This window comes from Macrobrachium rosenbergii, chromosome 44, assembly GCF_040412425.1.
Source record: "Macrobrachium rosenbergii isolate ZJJX-2024 chromosome 44, ASM4041242v1, whole genome shotgun sequence".
Classification (NCBI taxonomy): Eukaryota; Metazoa; Arthropoda; class Malacostraca; order Decapoda; family Palaemonidae; genus Macrobrachium; species Macrobrachium rosenbergii.
Genome location: NC_089784.1, coordinates 36,303,070 through 36,320,569, shown reverse-complemented (window position 1 = coordinate 36,320,569; position 17,500 = coordinate 36,303,070). Strand labels below are relative to the sequence as shown.

The following is a 17,500-nucleotide window of genomic DNA, read 5'->3' as shown; positions in this document are numbered from 1 at the left end:
AAAGAAGTATTAAGTAACAATGGCCACTGTGACATCTATTGGCACTGATTTTCTTGGGCACTACAAGCTGCTTATGAACATTAACCCCTGTCACTTTATTGACATATCAACATTCCAAATGGCACAACCCTCTGTGGGGCCTAGACAATCATCCGTCTCGTCATTAGGGACCGCCAACCTACACCATCTCCTGCTAGAGTTCCCTGACATTTTCTGCCCAGAACTTCATCAGACCCTCTGTATACCTGCCATACATGGCATCCTCAATCATTTCACTCCAAGCTCAGCCACCTGCCACCGCAGAAAATACTCACTGCTAAAAAGGCCTTCCTAGAGATAGAATGGATGACCTTTGCCAGAAGGCTTCTAGCCCTGGATCTCACCTCTTCACATGGTCAGAAAACTAACAGGTCATGGAATCTCTTTGGAGAATACAAGTCATTAAACCATACATGAGAACCTGATCACTGCAGACTTACGAACATGATGGCCATCACATCCACCTTCCACAGGGCTCCCTAACATTTTCTGACTAGGATTTCATCAGAACCCCTGTATACCTGCAAAAAATGGCATTCTTAATCATTCCACTCCAAGTTCTGCCACCTGCCACGACAGAAACTACTCACTGCCAAAAAGGCCTTCATAGAGATGGAATGGATTGGTCTTTCCTAGAAGGCCTCCAGCCCTGTGTCTCAGCTCTTCACATGGTCAGAATCCCAACAGACCATGGTGTCTCCTTAGAGACTGTGGATAATTAAACCATCAGGGAGAACTTCTGACTTCCCAACATGCGGACATCACATCCACCGCCCACAGGGCCAGAATCTTTACCAGGTTTGACCTAATGAAGAAGTACTTCCAAGTTCCAGTCCACTAAAAAGATACTCCCCCCCCCCAAAAGAAAATGGCAATCATCATGCCCTTTGGAGCATGCACTTTCATATACTTGACATTCGTATTCCAGAATCCAGGTTCTACATCCCAGAGGCTGATGGATAACATCCTCAGCTACCTCCCATTCTTTATCAGCTATGCCAATGATCTGATCTTATTCTCCAGAAACCAAGATGGGCACCAACAACACGTCAGGACTATTCTCAATGCGTCACTGTTACTTCCTGTGTAGAGTTCCTGAGCCATCATATTTCTGAGAATGACATACATCTGCTACTCTCCGAGCTGTCAGCCATCAAGGGACATTGAACCTGGAAAATATAAAAGACCTCAAAGCAATCAGAGATAGTAAATTACTACCACAGATTCCTTTCCAACATTACCAAAATCCTGGGCCCACTCTAGGACACCCTCTGTTGTAAAACCAAGACACTCACTTAGCACCTTGCCCAACAAGATGTCTTCACAGCAACAAAGAAAGTGTTTGCTGACACCACGACACTGGCACACCTTAACCCCCAGGCCAGTCTCACGCTTACCACCAAATAAGCAATCCCTACAAATCCCAGGGTTTCTTCAGTTGGAAATTAATATCAGCAGGAAAAAATATAGTACATTCCATAAAGAACGTATCACCTTACATCCAACAGTCTGACACGATTACCCTTTTCACTATCTTGACAGATCACCAACCTCTCTTCTGGTCCTTCACCAGTAAAAGACACACAGTGGCTACCAACTGTCAATAATGCTGAGTTCGGGTGCCCAATAAAATATATTCCGAGTAAGAAAAGCCCTGTGGCAGACCATTAGTCAGAATAGAAATTAATGACGTTCAACTGGGAATAGCCTATGAAGAACTTGCCAATTATAAACAACAAGATCCTGAAAAACATGACTATTATGCCTCCATAATAAACCTAATAAGGAAGGATGCCCCTTGTGGTGCCACAGGAAGAACTTTCCTTAAAGGGAGGTGGAAGCCCTGTACAGCCCAATCTCTGATGTCACATTGTATTCACCTAGTAAGATCGGCAGGCAACCAGAGCACACCCTCTTGACCACATGCTTATTTGTCACCAGCATCACGTGAACCACCACTAGGTCTGAGCTTATGTGTCACAAGCATCATGAGAACCACGAGGTCTGAGACACCACTTTTCTGCTTGCATGCTGAATCAAAAGCAGATAAATCTTGACAATAAATCAGTGTATACCTGTGTCAGACTTACCTATACAAGATTTTTGGTTTAGTATATGTGTGAATGCCTGATATTCATTGAGAGTGCTTTTCAATTTGAGCAATTTCTTTGAATGGTTCATTACAGTTTATGCAGGAAAACCATATTTATTTTACCCAACATGTTGGAGTGAATAATATTTATTAAAATGCTACCTTTTTTGAGAAACTATATTACCAGTTAAAAACATCAGGCGCCATCCTCTGTAAGTTTTCTGTAAAAGAAATCTGTTGAGATGGCTTTGTCTGTCCGTCCGCACTTTTTCTGTCCGCCCCCCGATCTTTAAAAACTACTGAGGCTAGAGCGCTGCAAATTGGTATGTTGATCATCCACCCTCAGTAGTTTTTATTTTATTTAGGGTTAAAGTTAGCCATAATCGTATGTCTGGCACCACTATAGGTACCAACAACACAGGCCACCACCGGACCGTGGCTGAAAGTTTCATGGGTCGCCACTATAGGTTTCATGGTCTGTGGCTGAGAGTTTCATACAGCATTATACACTGTACAGAAAACTCGACTGCGCCGAAGAAACTTCGTATATTTTACTTTTTTTTTTTGCTATGGATGAATGCATGCTATAAAGTCAGAATTGCACGTGATTCAGTCAAGAGCTAAAGCCACAGTCAATATTGAGATGAAAATGACAGAGTGCCAAGCACCTATTGCTTTTTACAGATCTTCATTGCACAGCATGATGCAATTATAAAAACCAAATTATGTAACCTATTTGATGGCCAGTGAACATTCGTACAATTTACAACTGCAATATCATTAACTACTAAAAATAAAAATCTCATCTTCCAACTCTGTGTAACGTATAGTAAACGGCTTCTGTGAAAATCTTGTCATATCCAGAGGAGCCCAGTTGACACGGTTAAGTATTGTTCTCCCATGGGTTATGTGATGTACTGTACATGTCCTAGCCATTTCCATCTCCCTGTCTTCATTATTTCGTCTACATATGCAACTTCAGCAGTTTAGGTAATTTGTACGAATGTTTGTGGGAAAGAACAACCAACAAATTATGATATGCAAAATGTTCTCTAAACTTGGATGTCAAGCTTTCTTGGCACTTTCCAAAGCCTTGTTCGTAAAAACCTGTTGACATTCGAGTTTTCTGCTAATATCAAAAGCCCAGTCAATCTCTTTGTCAAATTCTAAATGCTTTTAAAATCATTCAAGGATAAACAATAATTCAACGTTGCTATGATGCTCTTGTGTGATGATGTGTATAAGAACATGCATTTGTTGGTTTTAGATGCAGCCTGTCATTTTCATTTAAATATTCAGTAATATTATAATTAATAGGCTAAAATGTCTGATCAGTAGTGGTATCTTAGTATACCTGCAGGTAGAATATTGGGTAGTGATCTAGATTAAAAAATACGCCTAGTAAAGGTTATTGATCACTGAGACTCTGATTCCCAATTGCCATGCCAAAAATATTCCCGGTAAGTGAAAATGTACAGTGCTTCATGAAAAGTTTAATAAATTATTACTTGTGATGGCCAAAGCAAATTGATGTATTTGATAAGATTTTTAATGAATCATTCACTGGAAATTTCCTAAATAATGGTGCATGAAAGCTTACAATGATAGACTCAGTTTTACGTTAATTCCATTAGTTTTATGAAAAAAAATCAACATTATTCTCGATACTATTGTTCGATATTGTACAGATACCAGCCACTCTGGCAACTTATAAGGCATTGAACATACAGAACCTGTAATTGGCCTAAAGGGGTCGTTTGCTTACGAGTTTTCAAACATATATTTGTGTGAGAGAGAAAGAGCATAACAGGCAAAAAAAAAAAAATGATAAAAATTTTTTGCGTTCAGTCCTGAGAGAGCATGTAGACTTAGGTGGGGGGAAAATCTTATAAATCGGAGGTATTTCTGACAGCCACAATAGCCTCTTATCTTTTCGATCCGTGGCTTAGCTGGACCTCACCCCAGCGCATCGTGCATGGACGTTGGGGTGTCTTCCTTTGTTCTTTATTTCGAATTCAAGGCTGTGTAGTGGCAAGCGTATCCAGTGTGTGTGTGTGTGTGTGTGTGTCTGTCTGTCTGTCTGTCTGTGCCCCGAGCGTGCGTTTGCGCACTTTAGCTCTGAACTTTATTGTCTTTTGAACATTTCAGTCTCGAGGATTTTCGCTTTTCGTGATCTGCCTTGCTAAGAAGAAATAAGATTCCTTCGGGCGCAGTCAGGTTTGGTGGTTCAGTTCAGTAATATATCAGCTGTCTGGAATAGTTACAACCAGTATGCCTGGGGGCGACTTAGTTTTTGTGATGCGTAACTTGAATGTGTAAGCTAGGAACTTACGGGGTTTATTTTAATTAAGCAGGTTATTGTGTTTATGTTTACTGTGTGAACGTCCAGGGTACCTTCTGGATCCTTGTGCTGGAGGAAATCAGTTTCAGTCTCTATAAAATCAGAGAGAGAGAGAGAGAGAGAGAGAGAGCAAAACTACGCAGGAAAAAAAGTTTGTAAGTACAGTAAATAAGAACATCATCTGTCATAGCTTAGCTTATTTTTGCTACTGTGTTTCTTAACTTCTGCATCCAAGGTCTGGAAATCTTTCCCAAATACCGTTCTATCTGTCGGACATTTTTTATTCTGTTGTAAGCGTGTTTAGTGATCCGGTGTAATAACGAGTTTTGCATAAGATAATGAGATAAATGTGTGTGTATGTACATATATATATATATATATATATATATATATATATATATATATATATATATATATATATATATATATATATATATATATATATATATATATATATATATATATATATATATATATATATATATATATATATATATATATATATATATATATATATATATATATATATATATATATTTATGTATATACTGTACATATATATATATGTATATACTGTATATATATTATATATATAAACACTGGTATTTATATACTTTCTAGATAGTTATCGTTGAGATATTTAATTTGGTTTCTACCCGATTTTCAGTTGTGCATGGTTTTTGAAAAATAAATTTATTTTTTGAGTAATTTATAATTTACGGTGCATGATATGTTTTAATCAGTATTATTTTAATGTGTTTTTTTATATCATATATTGTTCGAACAGTTGATTACTGTTGAATTATATTCTCCTTGTGTGGGTCACTTTAGCTGTTTTTTTCCAGTGGCCACGATGTGCTGTAAATGTTGTTCCCCATGGTGTTGGATAATATTTCACTGTATGAATTTTTTTATGCTATAATATGAAATGAAAGACGTATCTAATAAAAATAGCTGTATTGCAGAAGAATAAATCATTCAAGAAAACTGTAAACCAATCCGTAAATAAATCGGATCCGCTTGATGGCTCACAAGGCATCCAGAATTAACGTGCAGTTGATATAAGCAGTAATTCCTTTTCTTTTGAAATTTTCTGCTTGTTACATCATCTTTATTTGTTATTTTCATGGTTATTGTGCGATATTTCTCAGGTCTCTAAGTGTCTTACGTTTCACTTACGGCATTTGGAAGTATGGAGGATTAGTTGATATAAATTTATATAAGTCTGTGCTTATTGCAAATAATATTGCTGAATATTTTTATTTCAAATTTCGGTTTTTTTTTTTATTGAAGATGGCCAGATACTGATTTGTGAAGCATTCCTGCGTAAGTTTTGAGAATCTAAAGTTTTTTTGTCATTAATTTTTTTGGTGTCAGGTTTCTTGTACTTACTTTTTTTGTGTATGAACATATCTTGAGGAAAAACAACGTTTTAGCTTTCAGGTTCATTTTTACTTGCCTTTGTTCATTTTGTGACATAGGCTTGTGTAGATCAGTGATTGTTCTTTGTAACAATACAATAATGCAGCAATTTATCTTCTCTTGGTTTTGCAAGTAGCAGTTCGGTTTCCACGTACGTGACCCTGGCTTCGCTTTCGTCTTTTCTGCCTTCGTCAATAAAAGCGCTTTACGACGGCTGTTGTGTTTTGATTTATGAAGACAGTGCCGTTGTATTTTTATCTCTCTCTCTCTCTCTCTCTCTCTCTCTCTCTCTCTCTCTCTCTCTCTCTCTCTCTCGTAATATCTAATTCTTTATGTATGTATGTTTTCTCTCTGGTTCAAAACAGAAATCATTCTCTCTCCCTCTCTGTAATATCGAATCCTATGGGTTGGGGATTTTAGAGATTATTATGCCGATGCATGGTTTCCTTATAACTTTTCATTAAGTTAAGTATATCTTAGTTTAACCAGACCACTGAGCTGGTTAACAGCTCTCCTAGGGCTGGCCCGAAGGATTAGAATAATTTTACGTGGCTAAGAACCAACTGGTTACCTAGCAACGGGACCTACAGCTTATTGTGGAATCCGAACCTTATTATGACGAGAAAAGAATTTCTATCACCAGAAATAAATTGCTCTAATTCTTCATTGGCCGCTCGGAGATAACTTTTCATAAAAGAGAGAGAGAGAGAGAGAGAGAGAGAGAGAGAGAGAGAGAGAGAGAGAATATTCTATTTGAAATTAGTTTTATTTGGGCCTTTGAAAAATTCTTCGCAATTCCTAACCACAGTAATAGGGTGTGGTGTAATCGTAATAACATCAATCCATCTTTTATATAGGGCGGTGAACAATTGGTTGGGAGTAACATTTTCTTCGTGAATAATGTTCGTCCTAATGTAACGTTTTATTCTCGTATAACATTCTCTCGTGAGTGACGTTCGTCTAAGAACAATGGGAGTTCGGGAGTGACAATCATCCAAGAGCAACACTCACCTTGAAATAGGGTCAGTTGGCGTAACGTCCAATCAAGAGTAACGTTTGTTTTTTTAGTCGACTGGAATGCACGCGTAAAAAGAGCGCAAATCAAAACGGAGGGAATGACAAAGAATAAATAAACAAACTGCCTGAGTATATGCACAAAAACGCAACAGTGCCTATCATACTGGTGCGTGGAGCTTTGAAATATGAATTCAGAAGTAGGACAGACTGTGTATTGGCCATTTGCAGACTTTTTTGAGACTAGTGCATGCAAACTGTCTGCAGTGAACTCAGCCCAGTACACTGTAATCTTGTATTTGTTATTTCAGACTTGACTTCATTGTATGGCGGTTATTCACTACAGAGCTCCAAATGTGTAAAAGTATTTCAGATCTATTGTTTTTCATTTGGAATGAAAAACTTACTGTTATGATCGTTGCTGTCAACATGTGTATTTTTTCCATTTGTAGCATTCTAGTTTGACAGTAGTCACTGGAAAGAAAAGGAGGTAGATAAAATGGAAACAATAAAGAGGAGAAGTGGAAAGGAATAACGATTAGTTAGAGAATAAGAATGGTATGGCGTAGCTAAGGATGGGAAAGCACAAGGACTATGCTTTTTTTTATTTTTTATTTATTTATTTATTTATTTATTTATTTTTTTGCAGATGCGAGCTAAATCCACTTGCCATGAAATTTTGCTTTTTGACCGATCTATTAAGCACACTCGTTGGAAGATAAATGATTTGTCAACTCATTAGAAAATAACTGTTCGATGTATCCTAACACTGTCTCTCCAATACTAAAACTGTCAAATGGATATTGTCAAGGCCCCGGAGCCATTTGTTTCATGTTAGGGCGGTTTTCGTTGAATTTTATGCTACGTACAGCATTATTTATTTTTGTTCGTTCAGTAGAAATTTTGGAATAACTACTTAATAGTCCTCGGCGGGTGCAATCATGTCATTGCTGGTGTAACCACTAAGAATTATAAATATAAGTATCATTCTCTCTCTCTCTCTCTCTCTCTCTCTCTCTCTCTCTCTCTCTCTCTCTCTATATATATATATATATATATATATATATATATATATATATATATATATATATATATACACACACATACATATATACATACACATACACATATATACTATATGTATAATGTGTGAGAACGCTTTTTGTGTTGGGTTGAAAACTGCTTCGGAAAGTAAACGCATCTTGGTTTTTTGCTGTTCAGTAAAAGTGACTAGTTTGTTTGTATATATATATATATATACACACATTTATATAACATATATATGTATATATATGTATAATGAGTTTCAATGTAGTATCGTTCCAAAATACTTTTTCACTCATTGATTTTGCTGTGTGATGGCGTTTATAACAAACAGCTTGATGTTCCATTCTCTGTTAATTCCTAATTAAGGATGATTAAACTTGGTGTAAAAGGTGGCACATTTGAGCTCAACGAGAAATGTTACTCTGAGAATCAGAATGTAGGGCTGGCCTTGGGAATCCCACATTACTTTTCTAAGTAACCCGTAAACAGAATTTTGGAGAGCATAACATTTTAGCAACATTATTCCAAGAGATGTACAATGATTTAGATATATTGGCGACGTAATATGTATGTGGAGTGGAAATGAAAATATACACGCTTACAGTGTTGTTGTGGGCGTTGCTGGAATGTACTGTAGCCTTTAATTTGTTGAGGATGAAGCCATTGGAATTTGGATTATAGGTAAGGAATTATGATATCCTATTGCATTAGATGACATTAAAAAAAACTTACTTTAATTGCTATATGGTAATAACTTTAAAGTCATTTCCGATGAGATTAAATCTTGCGTTAGTTTGGTATTTAAGAACAATAATGCAATGAAGTAAGCACTCACGGAGAACTTCCTTGACAGCACCAAAGAATGTGGATATCAAATCCCTTGTAATTTATATGATTTTCTGTATTAGTAAACTGGTAAATCGCTAGAGAAGGGAACGTAAGTGCACAAAAAATATTTGGGATATTCACAGGTTTAAAGAGCAATTTTTGTTCATGTTAGAGATAATTATGCCGTTATGTGAGCACTAAAAATAATTTTATTCTAGTAAGTTGGAAAGAAATATAATGGATTCTAGTTTTGTAAAAGAGAGTTTTGATATGAATACAAATATTAGCATGGGACTGTATGAACGTGATCAGTATATTTCAAAAGAAATATGTAAAATATATAGATCTTAAGGAATGAAGTAAGCCTGGTACAGATGACAGCCACTACTTCTCTTTAAGCCCTCCGCACGTGGAAAAAGTTGTGGGGCTTAGAATCGATGGGTAACATCCTTTTGGGTCAGTTCTTCCGAAGCAAAAAATGGATAGCCGCCTCTTGACACAACTCTGGTAAACCTTTACCATGTTTTTACCGCTGTATAATTAAATTCCAAAATTTATTTCATCGAATTAAGAGAGGAGATACATCTCCCATGAGGACGTCACTAGCCTCATATCTAAAAGTAATGTAGCAATAATAAGATACTTTATTAGAAATAATAATGACAACGAATAATATTGGCGCTATTATGGCTGAAGTATTAAGTGAAGCTTTTGCACAGTGTACAAATGGTCTCATCTGGTTAATAATAATAATAATAATAATAATAATAATAATAATAATAATAATAATAATAATAATAATAATAATAATACTTTGTGTTACGACAGGTAATGTTCATTCCCGACTTAGGGTTCGCTCTCTGGAATCACGCCTCTAATTAGCTTATCTTATTTTCCTTGCTGCAGGAGATGTTATATAAGGTAATTTAATGAACTCTTGGGGAGTTTCCCTCGGGCAAGTATTATTTACCCTCCATTAACCTGACGCATAGCTGTTTATTTGTTTCCGACAGGCACTACATCCACCTTCGCTCTGGGGAAGTCTCAAGGGAATTTTGTGTTCTTGCATTGCTGCGTTTGATCATTATTTTATCAAAGGTTGCGTCAGAGAGAAACAGAACTGCAGCGACTGCCACAATCACCAGTTAACTATTGAACTGTGAACAATTTTACAGTGCCAGCTGTGTGGTGCACATTTTTATTATGAATACTACTGCTTTTACCATGTCTGTTTAAAAGATTGAGGAGGTTATGCTTACACCTGTGATTGTCTGTCTGTGAATGTCTTTGATAGAGGTAGATCTTAAAATGAGGGATATCTTAAAATGGAAGGAGATCTTATAATGAGGGAGATCTTAAAATGAGGGGAGATCTTAAAATGAGGGATATTTTAAAAGGAGCCAACACGTTTTAATGAAACTGGTTAAATATGATCATTAGAGGACCTTCTCAAGCTGATGATGTTAAGAGAGAAACTTCTCCCAGGAGTTAATCCTTTAAAGAATTTTACTTGGAAAACATACCTGTCGAGCTTCATCAAGTTCTGCTCATCCGATCTTGAGCAGCATTGGCGGAGGTATGCTATATACTCAAACTTTTTCTTTAAGTAACCTCTAGTTTATCGTCTCGGGCTCATCTTGGGCTTACTTAACATAAATGCATCGAGTGTGTATAAAAACTTTGTTTAAGCTCTCTTACTCTGAAAAATTTATATATATATATATATATATATATATATATATATATATATATATATATATATATATACTGTATATATATATATATATATATATATATATACTGTGTATATATATATATATATATATATATATATGTATATATATATATGTATGTATGTATGTATTTATTTATTATATATACACACACGCGCATTTATATATGTATATATGCATGTATGTATGTATATATAAAAACAAATAAAATGATTGATGAAGGCTTGAAAATTATATATATGTATATATTTATACATATAAATAGATACATGTATATATTTATATGTGTAATATATATTTATATATATATGTATATATTATATATATATATATATATATATATATATATATATATATATATATATATACGTATGTATATATGTACGTGTGTGTATACTGTGTATGGACAAACACCTCTGTATATTTTTTCTTTTGCTCAACACTAATTGTCTCTTTACTCTCCTCTAAATGATATTTTATTTACTTTAAAAGCTCATTGAATGTTAGTTTATAATCATCTGTTTGGTTTTTCATGCTGCCGATGTGCATCAAGTTTATTTGTATATGAGTTCTCACTTTCCTGTTTTGACTCAGCCCTCGTTAACTTGAAGGCTTTCAATACGTTGGGGGTCTTTAGCTTCGAATGCTGTTGTTTTCTGTATTCATGTGACTGCATTTTACATAAAATTTTTAATTCATTTTATGTTCATGTATTTACCTTAATTTTCCTTTTTTTTCTTTTTTGACAGGTATGTGATTTCTTCTGTGAATAATACGTGGTTACTGATAATACTCTAATGTTCACATGGGTAAGTGCTTCAGTTATCTGTAGAAATGTATTTTACCCTCGTCTAATTAAAGCGGACTTTGAAAATGAAGTGTAATTGAAAGATATGCACATACCTTTATGTGTATATTCTTGTAAGGTATATGTATATAGACTGTATACAAAAAGCATATGTAAATATATACACTATATATGTATAATATATTTATATATATGTATACTTATATATACATATATAAATATTTTATATACATATATATATATACTTATATATAATTTGTGCATTAGTAGAATTATTTTAGGACCTACATTCAAACTGGATGGTATGAAATGGAGTATTTATTCAGAAAAAGTTACAAGCTTTCTTGGACACTTGATAATGTGGACTGTTTGTCCAAGAAAGCTTGTAACTTTTTCTGAATAAATACTCCATTTGATACCATCCAGTTTGAATGAGGTCCTTTTGTTTATATACGTATATATATATATTCTTGTATAATGTATACATATGTATATTATATACTGTATATATATTATATAATTATTATTGATGTTTATACACGCATAATTTTGATATTCACAAATATCTGCCACAAATATCGTTCAGTATTGAAATCATTATAATTGAGAATAACTTATACCTATTTCTGCACCGGATGTAAGTTATCCTGAAGGCATAGTGAATCTGATAGTAAATTATATATTTTTTTATTATTTGTATATATATTATATATATATATATATATATATATATATATATATATATATATATATATATATATATATATATATATATATATATATTTATGTATGTGTGTATGTATTTAAGTATATTTTTGTACGTATTTGCCATCATCGCCTCCAACGTTGCCTAAGGCAAAGGGCCTCTAAAATTCTACCACACATATCTTTCTGTGCTTTGTGTTTCACAAATCTCCACTCCCTTCAGTCTCCCTTCTCCTAGGTGAGTCTTTCAACTCTTCTGATCAACATACGGCATCCCAGAAATTTCCTTCCTGACATCTGGCTCCTAATATTCTTCTTAAAGTTTTATTGCCAAAGCGGCAAGATCTTTTAGTTACAGTTTCATTGTCATACCCTGATTCATGTCAGTATAGTACTGGAGATCACAGTAGAGATAAGTATAATTTTCCTTTTGTATCAGCCTACCCCTTCTTTGATTTGCTTATTTTAGTCTTTCACTAAATTCCAGCTCAAGAGAACCAGCACGGGATAGCTTTGTTCCTAAATACTTGAAAGATTCATCCTCATTAATCTTTTCTCTCCGTAAATGTTATTTCATCCCTTTGTGCGTGCTCTGTTGTCGTTAGTCTTGATTTTCTTAGATTATTTTGCGTTCCATCTCACCAGTAAGCAAGGTTTTTCAATCTTGTGGTGCTTAATTGATTAAAATTTTGCCATCTGCAGATTCTAAGTCTGTTAAGTTTCTGTTGTTACTCCAATGTAAACCTTCTATTCCATTTTCGACAACATTTTCAATTACAAAGTCTATGAGAATAGCAAATAAAGATAACATTCTCCACATCACCCGATTGTTTAATGCTATTTTATTTGAGAAGACTCTCTCAATAGTAAGGTCGCATCTACTCCATAATATTGATCTCTGGACTCTGTCAGATGCCTCCTTGTAAACAAAAAAAGCCTTCAGAAAGAGATTTTTTCAATTCCGTCCACTGCTGCTAGGTATGCCTTAACAGAAGTATATGTTCCTTGCAACTCATTCCTTTTCTGAGACAAGATTGTTCTCCTCCAAGCTTTTTATGAATATTTTCCCTGCTTGTTTAGATTGAGCATATTGAATATTTTCATCACAGCTGACGTAAGTGCAATTCCTCTATAGTTACCACATTCAGTCAAGTCACCATCTTAGGTATCTGTGTTAAGACTTCTAATTCCCAATCATCAGGCTTTCTTTCCTCGTTCCATATTGTGAAAAACAGTCTAGTTGATATACGGTGTTTCATTTCAGTTTCAGTTCATCTCAGCAGTGTTTCCATCATAACCTGGAGTTTACCATTTCCTCTTTACAATTGTAAAATCATTCATAAGTGCAATCAGGTCTTCATCAGCTGAGTTTTCAATCGTATAATTCCCTTCATATCTTATTCACAAGACCTCACAAAAATGTTCTGCCCAACGCTAACTTTCTTCCTTATCTGATGTTATTGTTGACTCATCCCATACAAACACACGCATACACATACACATACACATGCGCATGCATTAAGCCATTACTCCTTAGAGAACGTGATTTCAGAGAGAGAAAAAACGATGGTCACCACCACTTGTATATTTTATTTTCTGAAAAGTGGAGGAGCCGAAAATTCCAGAAAATTAGCTGTTTCACATGCAAAAAGTGAAGCAGCATCAGCAGCACATCGAACCCCTACTACTTCCTGTTTGAAAAAGTTCGACTTGACCAATATTTTTGGCACTGGGTGTTCATCTTCCCCTCCTTCGATATGCTTCCATAGTAACACACTCATTTTACCAACCCGTTGTTCTTTATTCTTTCAACATAACCAAACCGTGTCTAAATAATCTGATCCATTCTTTCACCACTGCTGACCTTTTTACTACTTTTAAGTTTTTCCTTGTTTCTCACCTTTTCGGTTCTTTTTGCAGCACTTATGCAAACAGTTTTTCTCAATAGATTCAACCTTTTCTCTTTCATTCGCAGTCAATATACACACTTCTCTCCTATATAGGAGAGTTTGCTTGGCATTCCGTTAACACTTTACTACCTTCCACAGATCCATAAGATCTACTCCCAGTCTTCAGCACACACCTGCTACCTTGCCTCAACTTTTTGTGCCACTCACTTTTCTCTCAGCCTACCCTCATCCTTTGTATTTACTTCTAAATACCAATACAAATCTTTTGCATCCATTCTTCCACCATCCATATGAAGATTCATTGCTAACATTTACTTGTAACTTTCTTCGTTTAGGGATACATCCAAACTTCCCTGGTTTCTACAGTTTCTCTGCATTGTTGTATTTCCTACGATAATCAACCATCCCATACTCCATTTACTAATTATTTTCTTTTCTAATCCGTAGCGTTTTACTTATGCCATATTTCCATTTCTCTGACTTCCCGCATCATTCCTTTCATGAAGGGACACCAAAGTCATGGTCATTAAACGGGTTATTTTCTCGTCCTCCAATTCCAACACTTGCTCTGTTTTCATCTCAGAACTTCTAAAAATGATCAGCAACTTATCTTTTGTTCCATACATCCTCAGCACCCTCTGCTATTACTTCTCTATCGGTATTGTCATTAGATCTTTCTAGGCCCAGGTATCCACTTACAGCTTTTTTCCTCTTGACTTTCAAACATTTTGCTTGGCGTTGGTAAGAGGCTCTTGATCCACACATTCGTCTTTCATATCAGAACCTATACCGTTGTTCGCTCGTCAGCCTTTTGCATCTTTTGAAGTTTCTCAATCAAAATCTCATCATGAACCTTCTATGTATATATGTACATTTATATATATATACATTTATATATATATATATATATATATATATATATATATATATATATATATATATATATATATATATATATATATATATATATACATATATACACATATATGATTATAATCATTTTTGTACGTGATGCATTTATCACACATTACCACAGGTGAAAAGTAAGAGAGCGGGGTGTGGGTCCTGACCGGTTTCGACTATTTCAAGCCATTGACGAATGGCTTGGAAATAAAGTCGAAACCGGTCAGACCTACACCCTGTCTCGTATTTTTCACCTGTGGTAATGTGTGATATATATATATACACATGTATATATGTATATATGTATATATGTATACACAGTATATATACACACACTTACATATATATACATATATAATATATTAGTTATTTGGTTTTGTCTTCTCTCATTAAGTTCCCAAGGAGACATACAAATATTCCAACGAAAAACCTTTACTTTCACTGATGCAGCCAGCCATACCATCCACAGATGGGAGGCTCTGTACACGACAACGGTCTCTTTGTAATGTCAGCGCTGACAAATTGGTATCGATTCACCAAGTCTGCTGACTTGTTATGGCGGTGGTTTTGTTCCCGCAACTGATTCCCTACTTCCGTTTCGCAGTACCAGTCAATACATTCCGATTTGTTTGGCTTTGTTTATTGTTTTCATTTATTTCACATGTATTTTCCTCTTCACTTGACTGTTATTTTTATTTTGATTAGAATTCGGACTCTTATTTTTTGCTTGGCGTTTCTCCTTCACATAATATGGTCGCGGTACTCCAGGAGCTTGCTTGGCATGGCGTTGTTTTCTAGCTCTTGGCAAGAAGCTACTTTTGTTTTGCTCTGTTTTCTTAGCTGTCATTATTCCGTTCCTTTAGGGCTTGCTTAACAAGATACATGATGGTCTTATAGCTTGTCCCGTATCAGGTTTTCACATTTTAGGTAATAATTAATAATAATAATAGTAATGATAATAATAATATGGTATAGGGATGTAGTGCCCCACCACCCACATTTAGATACTGAAATCAGCCAACGTGGGCGCCGTGGTTGAGTGGTGCACCGCCCAGCTTAGAGAGAGAGAGAGAGAGAGAGAGAGAGAGAGAGAGAGAGAGAGAGAGAGAGAGAAGGGGGTTGGGGTGAAGTATGTATGTTACATGTTACATTCGGGGCATTTTATAATCCTGCTTTACTATGAAACAACTGTAAGGCTTTTGACAGCTATAATACTTTTATTGGTCATACTGAATCTATTGAACGCTTATAAAAGTTGTAGAACTTTTATAGAACCTAGAAAAGCTACCCAATGTTTATTGGGTTTGTGAGATTTCCTCATTACATTAATTGGCTATGTTAGATTTGCTAATTCCATGTTAGCGTACCGGTACTTTGATGAATGTATAAGTTGTATGTTAACCTGACAATAATCCTTTATTTTTATCAATTTTGACGTAATTAATTACTCGCAGTGTCTATACCCATTATGGCGGACCGATATTATTTAGGTTGCATTTACTAGTTTAAAACATTATAGTTTTTCTAATGCCGTGAATGTAAGTAGGTTAATTTTTACTTTTATGACCCCGGTTTATATCATTTAGGGGGGATCATATAGTAACTGATTTGTCGGCATGTGTGGCCCGCTGTATGTCAACCTGTCCGCTAGGATTTGAAGCTTAAATAATTTTAATACATTAGAAATAAAGTATTCATTAATGTCTTATGCCAGCGATGAGGATTCAGCATTTTGTGTGGTAGGCCCAAGGGTCAGAGTCATTGTTAGAAGTGAAGAGCCAATAGGAATTTAACCGTGGTAATGACTATACGAGAAAGAGATCTCGTATTTGGTATGTGTATTCCACAAATTAAGTCGATTTGCATAGTCAAATCAAGGTCAAGGTCATACCTGCAAGTCTGAGGTTAAGTAGAATTGTATTTTAACTTTGATCATATCTTTTGGAATATTAGAGATAGACTTGACATTTTACATTTAGCACTGATGAAGCCAGTGCTCAAGTGAGGTCAAGATCAAGGACACCTTTAGAGTTCAAAGGTCAAATAGGAATTTGCTTCCACCAGGTGACTTGTGTTTCACAAACATCTTTTTTATTTTGTAAATGAACTTTTGCCGACCTTGAACACTTCTGGGTTTAAAGAGAGAAAAAAGTTAAGTATATCTTAGTTTAACCAGACCACTGAGTTGATAAACAGCTCTCCTAGGGCTGGCCCGAAGGATTCGATTTATTTTACTTGGCTAAGAACCAACTGGTTACCTAGCAACGGGACCTACTGTACAGCTTATTGTGGAATCCGAACCACATTGTGACGAGAAATTAATTTCTATCACCAGAAATAAATTCCTCTAATTCTTCATTGGCCGGTCAGAGAGTCGAACGCTGGGCAGGGAAACATGTCTGTGTATGGAATATTTTGTGGTTCATAAGAAAGATTCTGTAGAACGAGACAGACTAAAATGAAGAAAAAACATTATTATAATTATTATACAGTATGAGCTAACATTCACATGGCACTAACCAAAGCGTTATCGAAAAATTATATCCTTTATCGGGAAGTTTAGAAATTCTCGTGATGGATTGGATGGAATGTTCATGTATTAATTTAGTTGAAGTGGTGTAGAAGAAATGTTTGTGATTTCAGGTGAGTCGAGTAAAT

The 17,500-nt window shown here is 35.2% G+C and overlaps 1 protein-coding gene across 4 annotated transcripts in view; it reads left to right on the top strand.

Moving 5' to 3' along the window:
* RhoGAP68F (Rho GTPase activating protein at 68F) overlaps positions 1-17,500 on the top strand; it is a 321,213-nt gene that overhangs the window by 90,307 nt on the left and 213,406 nt on the right. Inside the window, exon 1 of one of the 4 annotated variants that reach the window (XM_067088351.1) lies at positions 11,307-11,325. The exons of the other annotated variants lie outside the window; for them this stretch is intronic. Within the exon in view, the coding sequence (XP_066944452.1) occupies positions 11,322-11,325 (4 nt within the window). The 5' untranslated portion in view covers positions 11,307-11,321. Of the gene's footprint in view, positions 1-11,306; positions 11,326-17,500 lie in introns of those variants that run through there. 4 annotated transcript variants of the gene reach the window in all.